At 35.6% G+C, this 12079-nt stretch overlaps 1 protein-coding gene across 11 annotated transcripts in view; it reads left to right on the top strand.

The window, feature by feature from the left end:
• The window catches only part of LOC116581844 (disintegrin and metalloproteinase domain-containing protein 32-like), a 195478-nt gene that overhangs the window by 56428 nt on the left and 126971 nt on the right, over positions 1–12079 (top strand). For all 11 annotated transcript variants that reach the window (XR_004282259.1, XR_004282260.1, XM_032329135.1 and 8 more), the window contains 3 exons: positions 3187–3255; positions 6976–7047; positions 7243–7409. Coding sequence is in view for 9 of the 11 variants with exons in the window: in XM_032329135.1 (XP_032185026.1) it covers positions 3187–3255; positions 6976–7047; positions 7243–7409 (308 nt within the window). In the remaining 2 variants the exon portion in view is untranslated. The remainder of the gene's footprint in view (positions 1–3186; positions 3256–6975; positions 7048–7242; positions 7410–12079) is intronic.

The raw sequence follows: 12079 nt of genomic DNA, 5'->3' as shown, positions 1-12079 counted from the left end.
TATCTTGCTGTAGATCTTCTTGGCTTCATCTTGTTTGGTCCTCTCTGTCCTTCCAGAACCTGGATGTCATTTCCTTTTTCTGATAAGGGGTGTTTTCAGCTATTCCATATTCAGGTAAGTATCTGCTTATTTCTTTTCTCTCCCATTTGTGGAACACCTATAATAAGAATGTTAGTATGATTTATGTTGTCCTAGAAGTCCCTTAAATTATCCACCTTCTTAAAACTCTTTTTTTCTTTTTGCTGGTCAGCTTGAGTGCTTTCCGTTACCCTGTCTTCTGGATCACCGATCCATTCTTCTGTACTCCTCTACTCTGCTGTTGATTCTCTCAAGTGTATTTTTCATTCAGGTATTGTGTTCTTCACCTCTGGTTGATTTTAAGAATTTTATATCTCTTTGTTGAAGTTCTTCGTGTTCATCCAGTCTTCTCCAAGTTTAGTTATCAGATTTGTGACTATTAATTTGAACTCTGTCAGAGAGATTGCTTATCTCCATTTTGTTTAGTTCTTTCTCAAGATTTGTCTTGTTCTTTCATTTCAAACATATTCTCTGTCTCCTCATTTTGCCTGTTTCTGTCTGTGTATTAGGTAGATCAGCTATGGCTCCTTATTTTGAAGGTATAGCCTTATATAGAGGGTGTTCTGTGAGGCACAGAGCACTATTTCCCTCATCACCAGAATGAGGCATTCCAGGGTTGTCCCCTATTTGAGATATGTGTGCCCTTCTATTGTGACTATGCCACAACCGCTGTGTGTGGTTTTATGTGCAGGACTAGCCCCTGTTGTGGTTGGTTTCAAGGCAAATCACGACTTTTGCTGTTGCATTGGTGGGCAAGGCTGCCCCCTGGCCTCCCCATAAGACAAGATCTGCTTCAGAAGGCCTTGTCCTGGCCAAGGGTATCTACTGGGTGTGTTTAGTTGGTAGCCACTTTGGGAGCAGTTGGTTTTGGCCAGGTATGCCTGCAGAGTATGATAGGACAGGACCACCTTGGAGGAGTGCCTGCCAGAGTGTGAGGGGTGGTTAGACAGAGCCAGTCCTCAAGGGAACCCTGGGATGGGGTATGCAATGCTAATAAGGTAGATGGAAAGTGTCAGAATTGGTACCCACCAGCGCTGGGCCAGCTAGGCAGAAGGAGGGTGAGAAAAATAGCTCATACTAGCTTTTCTGTTCTCAGAGAAAGTTTTTACAAATCTCTATGCTTCTGACGTTGGCCCTAAAATTAGTTACTAATCTTTACCTATATTCTAGGTACTTTTCAAACAGCTGCTTCTGTGCTGAGCCTCTGAGTGAGTGAATATGTGCATAGGCTCTTCAAAAGCACAGTTCAGTTTACTGTAGCCCTCTAATACTCCTCAAATTAAACCCTGCTGATTTTTAAAGCCATATATTATGAGGGTTTGTCTTTCCACTGTAGGCCCCCAGTGCAGGAATACCTAATGTGGAACTCAAACCCCTTGTTCTTCAACAAAATGGAAAGGCAACCTAGTGAATGAGAGAAAATTCTTGCAAATCATACACTCATATACTCAATAAGAGGTTAATATATGTAATATATGTAAGAAACTCACAAAATTCCATAACAAAAATAAATAATGAGATTTAAAAATGGCAAAGGACACGAATAGACATTTTTCTAAAGAAGGCATACAGATGGCCATCAGGTGTATGAAGAGGTGTTCAATAACACTAATCATCAAGGAAATGCAAATCAAAACCACAATTAAATATCACCTCACACCTATTAGGATGGCCTTTACCAAAAAGACAAAATATAACAATTATTGGTGAGGCTGTAGAGAAAAGGGAACATTTGTGCCCTCTTAGTGGGAATGCAAATTGTTATAGCCACTGTGGAAAAGCATATGGAGGTTCCTCAAAAAGTTAAAAATTGAACTACCTATCATCCAGAAATTTTACTTCTGGATATATATCCATAGGAAATGAAATTAGTATCTTTTTTTTTAATTTTTTTTTTAAAGATTTTGTTTATTTATTTGACAGAGAGAAATCACAAGTAGATGGAGAGGCAGGCAGAGAGAGAGAGAGGGAAGCAGGCTCCCCGCTGAGCAGAGAGCCCGATGCGGGACTCGATCCCAGGACCCTGAGATCATGACCTGAGCCGAAGGCAGCGGCTTAACCCACTGAGCCACCCAGGCGCCCTGAAATTAGTATCTTGAAGAAATACTTGTACTTGTATATCTTGGGAATATATATATATTTATTATATATATGTATATATGTATGCACGTATGTGTATACACATACATACATACATACATACATATATACATACATACATACATACAGTGGAATATTCAGCCTTCAAAAAGAAGGAAATCTTTAAGTGGGTAGGAGAAGAATCAATGAAACAAGATGGGATTGGGAGGGAGACAAACCATAAGTGACTCTTAATCTCACAAAACAAACTGAGGGTTGCTGGGGGGAGGGGGTTTGGGAGAAGGGGGTGGGATTATGGACATTGGGGCGGGTATGTGCTTTGGTGAGTGCTGTGAAGTGTGTAAACCTGGTGATTCACAGACCTGTACCCCTGGGGATAAAAATATATGTTTATAAAAAATAAAAAATTAAAAAAAAAAAAAAGAAGGAAATCTTCCCATTTCTGACAACATGGATGAACCTGGAGGCTGTAATGCTAAGTGAAATAAGCCACACACAGAAAGACAAATACAGCATGATTTCACTTATATGTAGAATCTTAAAGTAGTAAAACTCCTAGAAGCAAAGAGTAAAATGATAGTTGCCAGGAGCTGAGGACAAAGAGAAATGGGGAAATTTTGGTCAAATGGTACAGAGTTTCAGTTATGCAGGATAAGTAACTTTTGGGGATTAAACATATAGTATAATGACTGTAGTTAATGATAGTGTATTGTATACTATAGTTAATGATAGTGTATTGTAAACTTGAAATTTGCTGAGTATTGATCTTGGGCGTTCTTATCATGCACACAAAACGAAAATGGTCACTCTGTGAGGTGGATATGTTAATTAGCCTGATTATGACAATTATTTTACTATGTATATATATCAAAACTAGTCTTATATTTTAAATACATATAATTTTTGTCAGTTATACCTCTATGAAGTGGAAAAATGACTTTAAAGGTTCAGAGTAAACAATTTATGAAAGTTTTATATGCTTTTAAGTGCCTTTTTCCTTTTTTCTAGTTGGAATCAGCTGTTCCAGATTTAATTCCTCTTTATGTGGAAATGCATATCGTGGTGGATAAAGCTTTGGTATGTATTTTTCTTTTTCTTTGTTTTTAAATATTTGTTGTGAATGTCTAATTTTCCCAACTAGAAAGGAACTTGTATTTTATGGTGACTAACATAACACATTAAAAAAAAAAAAAAAAAGTAAAAACAAAACAAACAAAACAAAAAACCCCCAACAATCTTTTTACTACATGTTTTAGAACAGTGGAAAAATTTGTAAACTGAAAAATGAAATACTCAAAATTACATGTTTTTTTTTTTTTTTAAAGATTTTATTTATTTATTTGACAGAGAGAGATCACAAGTAGGCAGAGAGGCAGGCAGAGAGAGAGAGAGAGAGGAGGAAGCAGGCACCCTGCTGAGCAGAGAGCCTGATGCGGGACTCCATCCCAGGACCCTGAGATCATGACCTGAGCCGAAGGCAGAGGCTTTAACCCACTGAGCCACCCAGGCGCCCAAAATTACATATTTCTATTAGAAATGTTTTATTTGAAATCTCTAAATAAAAATCCTGAATAACAAAATGATTTTTAGGCTGATGCTTCATATCTTTATATTTTCTTATCTTTTCATATCTTTCATATCTCTCTCTATCTACAATATTTTCAGTGATGATATTTGTTTTAAGTGAAAATCTTTAAGCTTTTAGTATTTGTTTTTAGGGCACTTGAAGAGCAGTATGTAACCTAGGGAATGTTTTATCCTATAAAGTTTTTATTGACCCAAAAGTGATGAGAGTATACCTATGAGAACTGCTTACATTAATGTATCAAGATTTTTTTTTTTTGGAGCAGTTTTTAAGGTTCACCTGGTCCAGTGTATTGTTTACCTGGTACAAACATACTTCTAAATCCCTGATTCCCAAAAACTATTTAAGGACCTCTTATGGCTTTATGTCCTCCATATTTCAGAGATTTCACAAAATGGGGAAAAATGTACTCTCCAGGTTATGTTCTGATGAGGAACATTTGATCGTTACACCTCTGGAATACTACAGAGAATATGAGTCAAACACATTATCAGTTCTACTTGTAGAATTGTAGAGCTTGTCAGGAAGCCAAAGTTGAAATTCAGAGACAGAATTTAGAGAAGAATATGAAAATATTTGATATATTAGAATATAGGGAAAGGGACAAATGGAACATTTAAGAAAAAATTAAGATATTTATAATAATGATCACTAAATTTCCAGGGAATATTCTGGGTTATAAAAATTGTTTTTTCAGAATTATGTTACAAACTTTAAGAGTTGTTTTAAAAGCTTTTGTTCAAATTGTCAGGTTTAGCCAGCCGTATGATGCTGATTAACGTCCATTTTCTACATTTATATACATATTTACATCTTCTTAATAAAGCAAACATTGAGCCTACTGTGACATCTATGTTACTAAAGATGTTGGGCATATAAAGAACAGTAGTGATACCGTCTTCACTGACTTCCCAAATTTTAAATCCACATTGTAGTCTAGTGAATTCAATGTTATGCTTGAAGGAAGCATATGGGAGTATGAAAACACAGTCCAATGATGGAGAAAGACATGGAAACACATACCTATAACCTGGAGTAGTATAAAAGCATGCAAGTAGGGGTTTTAAAATGTGTTTTATTATTATTCACGTATGATTGGGCCAACAGATCAGGAGACAAAATTGTTATTGGAGAGATTGTTTGTTACTCAAAGTTCCCAAAAGGAGATAGTATGCCACATCCTACAGAAGCCACATGGGGAAGTAACAAAATAGGTAGCAAGCAGAGGGAGCCAGTGGAGAACATGGGCAGGAGACTGGATTATAACTTCTGTGGGAAAGAACCCTTGAGGCAAAGTAAACAGGTTTAGGGTTGTCGAGCTTGAATGATTTCAGTGGGTTCTGGGATGTAAGGGTTGTCTCTGGTTGGCTCTTTGGGTGATTAGGGCAGGGGAATAATGGCCTGGAGTGTGAGATCCTGAAAAGGGATGGTTTGTGGATTAGTTTGGATAATGAAGTGAGGGTGGGGCCAGGGAAGACTTGGTGCAAAACTTTTCCTTGCAAAGGCACATAAATAAGAGAGAAGGTTCTTTAAAAACAACAATAACAACAAACAACCTGCAAGTTTAGTATGATTAATACATAGAGTTGAAGAAGAAAAATGGAAAGAGACAAATTGAAGAACTAATATGATATTTGGATTTTATTCTAACGTTAATGGAGAGTCATTAAAAAGATTTTAAACAGGGGAGTGACAGGTTCATATTTTCATTTTAGGATCATCATTTTTGTAATAGGGTAGGGGCTGGATTTCTGATAGGATAGTTGGAGACATTTAAGAGACCATTCCAGTAATCAAGCTGAACATTTACTAGTTAGTAGTATTAGTAATAGGAAAAAAGAAAAGCAATTTTAAAAGTTGCTGCTGAGGTTGAATTAGAAGGACTTAAATTGATTTAATTTATCATTCACTTAAATTTATTGAGCATTGTGTAGATGCCAATTACATTCTACTTATTGAGGATACAGCTGTGAACACAACAGAAAAAGTTCTGCTCTTATGGAACTCTTATGATATGTAGTATCATAAATTTGGGAGGTCATAGATGATAATACCATTGATTAAAGTATTGCAAAGGTAATTTTTGAGGAAGAATGATGAGCTTCATTTTAGATATATTTAATTTGAGGGTCCTTTGGTACATGCAAGCAGTGCTGTACCTCAGAGAGATGATTTATAGATACGGAATTTGACATTGGCACATTCTACAAAGCTTATTTAGATTTCAGCAGTTGTATATACACTAATTTTGTGTGTGTGTGTGTGTGTGTGTATGGTTTTATGCACTAGGGTCACATATCTAGGCTTGTGTAATCACTGTCACGATCAAGACACTAAATAAACCATCACTACAAGACTCTTATATTTTTCTTAATAGTCACATCCATTTCTCCCTACTCCCCTACTTAACCTCTGGCAGTAACTAATCTGTGCTCTATTCCTTGAGTTTAGGAATATTGCAATATTGCATAAATGTTATCTTGTATATATCCTTCGGAGATTTTTTTTTAACACTTAGCATAATTTTCTTAAGGTTTATCCAAATTGTTTCATTTATCAACAGTTTAGTCAGTTCCTTTTAATGATCATTATTCCATGCTAAGAATGTACCGCAGTTTGTTTAACCAGTTAACCACTGAAGGACATAGAAGTTGTTTCTAGTTTTGGATTAATAGGAATAAATTGTTATGAACATTTATGAATTTTTTTTTTTTCGAGCATCAGTTTTTATTTCTTTAGGTTAAATGCCCAGGAGGGTGGGAGGCCTGGGTAGCTCAGTTGGTTTGGCATCCCACTTGTGATTTTGGCTCAGGTCAAGATCTCATCAGCTGTGGGATTGAGCCCCTTGTTGAAGATTCTCCTCCTCTGCCCCTCCCTTCACTTGTGCTTGTTCTCTCACTCTTGAATAAATCTTAAAAAATATAAATAAATGCCCAGGAGAGCAATTGCTGGGTCATATGGTAAATATATTATTTGTTTTGAAAGAAGCTGCTAAACTTCTTTAGAAGTTTAGAGTGGCTGTATGATTTTGCATTTCCACCAGCATATATGAGTGACCAAGTTTATATTCATTTTTAAAATTTGTTACTGTCTTAGTTTGAACTATTCTAACCCCAAAGCAGCCTCAAAGTTCTGAGAGTAAATGGAGAGTATATTTCAAACATATTACATAACAGATTATATTTAAATTTAAAATTAATTTTGTTTTTCAGTATGATTACTTGGGCTCTGATAGCATGATAGTAACAAATAAAGTCATTGAAATTATTGGCCTTGTAAATTCGGTAAGTATTTTTCTTTTCATACTTGTTAGAAAAATTTATACTAGTTTTGAAATTCTAATTTCTATTAACTTCACTTGGCATTTCTGAATAATTAAGCCATCTATACAAACTGAGTATGGAATTGTCAAGCATTAATTTCTTTGTTATTATAAAATAACGATTAATTTTTCATGTATTTATCTCTTTTGTTTTTAGATGTTTGCCCAGTTTAAAGTTACTGTTGTGCTGTCATCATTGGAGTTGTGGTCAGATAAAAATAAGATTTCTACAGTTGGTGAGGCAGATGAAGTATTGCGTAGTTTTTTAAAATGGAAAAAGTTCTATCTAACTCTAAGGCCTCATGATATTGCATATTTATTCATGTAAGAATAATGTTTCACTATTCTTAGAAAGCAGAGATATGTGATAATAATATAGCTTATTTAGGGAACTTCTTTTGGTGACTATTAATACATTATTAGGTGCTTCATTCAGGCCTCATATTCTCTTTCTGTTTGTCACTAAAAAAAAGGCTTGCTAAAATTTATTTCTTTGCTTATTAGCTCTTTACTAATGAAGGTATTGAGGTTTCTAGAGGTTAAACGATTTCAGGATTCTTCTATCTAGTGGTGTCCTTCTGGTTTGAACCCACAGGTTTGAACCCCAGAGCCCATAATCTTAACCACTACCTAAAATAATGGGATTTATCTTATAAAGTTCTTATTTTGTTATGAAGTTGGATCAAAGGCTTGGGAAGGTAGGTTAGAAACAGTTTACCCTAATGAATTTTCTGCATTATTTTAAATATTAATTTTCTTTTTTGTTTTGTTCTAGTTTTTATTGTGGGGAGATTTCAAGCATAACAACAGTTGAGAAAGTAAAATAATTAATCCTTATGTACCTTACATATCCATAAAACAATTATCAGCTAATGGCTAAATTTTTCTTTTTCTCACCCCCTCAAACTCAATTATTTGAAGTAAATCCTTGTTTTTTGGTCTTTCTAGCTCATTATTTATTAAAAGTAGATTCTCTATCCCTCCCTCAGCCCTGCTAGCTCATCATAAGTGCACTCCTCAACTGTCATCATCCATTTAACCCCCCTTACCCATCTCCCCTCTGATAACCATCAGTTTGTTCTCTATAGTTAAGAATCTGTTTCTTAGTTTGCCTCTCCCTCTCTTTTCTTCCCTATGCTCATTTGTTTTGTTTTCTAAATTCTGTGTATGAATGAAATCATATGGTATTTGTCTTTCTCTCCCTGATTTATTTCCCTTAGCATAATATTCTCGAGCTCCATCCTTGTCATTGCAAATGGCAAGATTTCATTCTTTTTCATGGCTGAGTATGTATATACACATATATATATACACATATATATACCACTTCCTCTTTATCTGTTCATCAGTTGATGGACACTTGGGCTTTTTCCATTATTCGGCTATTGTACATAATGTTGCTATAAATATTGTGATATGTATCCATTTGAATTAGTATTTTTGTATTCTTTGAGTAAATACCTAGTACATTTGCTGGATCCTAGGGTAGTCCTATTTCTACCTTTTTGAGGAACCTCCATACTATTTTAGAGAGTGGCTGCATCACTTTGCATTCCTACCAACAGTGCAAAAGTGTTCCCCCTTCTCTACATTCTTGCCAACACCTGTTGTTTCTTGTGTTAGCCATTCTCACAGGTGTGAGGAGTTATCTTATTGAAGTTTTGATTGTACCTCCTGCTGATGAGTCATGTTGAGTAGCTTTTCATATGTCTGTTGGCCATCTGTATGTCTTGTTTGGAAAAAAGTCTATTCATGTCTTCTCATTTTTAATTGGATTATTCATTTTTTTGTGTTGAGTTGTATAAGTTCTTTATATATTTTGGATACTTACCCTTTTGCACATAGGTCATTTGAAAATATATCGACCCATTCCAAAGATTTTATTTTGTTTTGTTGAATACTTCCTTCACTGTGCAGAAACTTTTTATGAAGAAACTTTTGATGAAGTACAAATGGTTTATTTTTGCTTTTGTTTCCTTTGCCTCTGGAGACATATCTAGGAAGAAGTTGTTAAGGGCCAGTGTCAGAGAGGGTTACTGCTTGTGTTATCCTCTAGGATTTTCATGGTTCCATGTTTCACCTTTACATCTTGAATCCATTTTGAATTTTTTTTTTTTTTTGGTATGGTGTAAGAATGTGGTCCTGTTTAATTCTTTTGTGTGTTGTTTTCCAGTTTTTCCAATACCATTTGTTGAAGAGACTATCTTTTTAAAAAAATTTACATATAATGTATTACTTGTTTCAGGGGTACAGGTCTGTGATTTATCAGTCTTACACAATTCACAGCACTCACGATAGCACATAACCTCCCCAGTGTCCATCACCCAGCCAACTTATCCATTCCATCCTGCATCCCCTCCAGCAACCCTCAGTTCATTTCCTGAGATTAAGAGTCTCTTATGGTTTGTCTTCCTCTCTGGTTTCATCTTGTTTCATTTTTTCCTTACCTTCCCCTATAATCCTCTGTCTTGTTTCTTAAATTCCTCATATCTGTGAGATCATATGATAATTGTCTTTCATTTTTTTTTTTATACCATACGAAAAAGATAAACTAAAGGTGGCTCAAAGACCTAAATTTCAGACATGAAGCCATAAAATTCCTGGAAGAAAATATAGGCAGCAATTTTTTTCACACCAGCCATAGGAACATTTTTTTAGATCTGCCCTCTGGAATGGGAAACAAAAACACAATTGAACTATTAGGACTACAAAAAAATAAAAATCTTCTGCACCAGTAAGGAAACCATCAGCAAAGCAAAAAGGCTTTGCTTTTGCAACTGATATATCTGATAAACGGTTACTATCCAAAATATATAATGAACTTATATAACTCAACAGCAATAAAACAAATAATCTGGTTAAAAATGATCAGTAGACTAGAATAGACATTTATCTAAGGAAGATGTACAGAGGGCTAACACATGAAAAGATACTCAACATTACTAATCATCAGGGAAATGTAAATCAAAACCACGTTAGATAGCACCCCATACCTCTCAGAATGGCTAAAATAAAAAAGACAAGAGGGCACCTAGGTGGCTTGGTCAGTTAAGCACTTGACTCATGATTTGGGCTTAGGTCATGATCTCAGGGTTGTGAGATTGAGTCCTACATTGGGTTCTGCACTAGGCGTGGAGCCAGCTTAAGATTCTCTCCTTCTGCCCCTCCACCCCATTCACCTACTCTCTGTCTCAATAAATGTTGGCAAAAATGTGGAGAAAAAGGAATCCTTATGCCATGTTGGTGGGAACACAATTGGAACTGCTGTGAAAAACAGTATGAAGTTTTCTTAAAAAAAAAAAAAAGAATTGCCATCTGATCTAGTAATTTCACAATTTGATATATCCAAAGAAAACAAAAACACTAGTTCAAAAAGATATATGCACCCCTATGTGTATTGCACCTTTATTTACAATAGCCAAGATATGGAAGCAACCCTACTTACTGTCCATTGATAGATGAATGGGTAAAGAGGAAGTGGTATACATACACAATGGAATATTATTAAGCTATCAAAAAGAATGAAATCTTGCCATTTGCCACAACATGGATTAACCTAGAGAGAAAAATGCTAAGTTAAATAAGTCAGAGAGGGTTAAATTACATATGATTTCACAAATATGTGGAATTTAAGAAACAAAATAAAAATGAACAAAGAGAAAAAAATGGACTTCTAAAAACAGAGAACAAACTGGTATCTGCCATAGGAAAGTGGGTGGGTAGCTAGGTGAAATAGATAAAAGGGTTTAAGAGTACAGTTATCTTGATGAGCACCAAAAAATGTATAGAATTGTTGAGTCATTATACTCTACACCTGAAACTAATATAAGACCATATATTGGTTATGCTTGAATAAAAAAAGAACAGAATGAAAAGGCAACCTATAGGAGAAGATATTTTCAAATCATGCCTAGTAAGTGTTTAATATCCAGAATATATAAGGGACAATAAATATTAACAGCAAAAAGTCTCATTAAAAATGGGCAAAGGACTTAGAGAGACATTTCTCCAGATAAGATCTACAAGTGTCCAATAAGCACATTAAGAAATCTTTGTCAATACTAATCATTAGAGGAATGCAAATCAAGAAATAGACACACTGAATCTGGAAAGACTTTTTTTCTGAGAAAAACTAAGCTACATATAGAAAGGTTTTTTCTGAGAAAAAAAAAAAATACTCTACTTCTACACATCAGATGAACAAGAAAAAAGCCCATATTGAAACAGGTAGGAGAGACTGAGACACAATCTCACGATAAATGGTCTCTCAGAACTTGGGGGAACTTGTAACTCTGAGATTCTCTCTGAGGAACTAATAGCTTAAATCCTACGTCTAACAACCCAACTTTTAAGATAGTACCAGGTGGTGGGTATTATAGAGGGCACGGATTGCATGGAGCACGGGGTGTGGTGCAAAAATAATGAATACTGTTATGCTGGAAATAAAAAATAAATAAATAAGATAGTGCCTGAGAGGCAAGCCCACAAGACATCTAGATTTGAAAGCTGATAAGGCTTGCATCATAATATCCGCAGGCTATAGGGAATTGGGAAATTTTTTTTAAGGGCTCATCAGACTCTGAGGCTATCCCACAGGGCCTAGAACACAGGGAGTGGACAGAGATGCCCAGTCTTCCTCTGAAAGTAGAAATTTAACACACATCTATGGGCCTAATGAATTACCATTAGGTGCCATATTTGTGCTTTCCTTCTGCATTACTGTAGGTTGCTGGAATTTCCAGAAAGACCTTGTGTACTCATCTGGTGCAACGGTTTCTGTGGTTGCTGCCCAAGGGATACCTGTTGGATCACCTGATGGTCAGTGGGGCTTAATTTTGTGGGTACTATAGGACTGTAGTTAATGGAGAAATAGTTCTTGACTGGCTACAGTGCACAGGGCACAGTATAAAGATAGGAAACTGAAATGCATCCCCAATCTTTCTGTGAAAGAGGCCTATTAGTTATCTTCATAGCTCTGGCCTGAGGGTCATAGT

Source organism: Mustela erminea, chromosome 21, assembly GCF_009829155.1.
Source record: "Mustela erminea isolate mMusErm1 chromosome 21, mMusErm1.Pri, whole genome shotgun sequence".
NCBI lineage: Eukaryota > Metazoa > Chordata > Mammalia > Carnivora > Mustelidae > Mustela > Mustela erminea.
The sequence above is the reverse complement of the archived record's forward strand: the minus strand, read 5'-3'. Positions and strand labels throughout refer to the sequence as shown.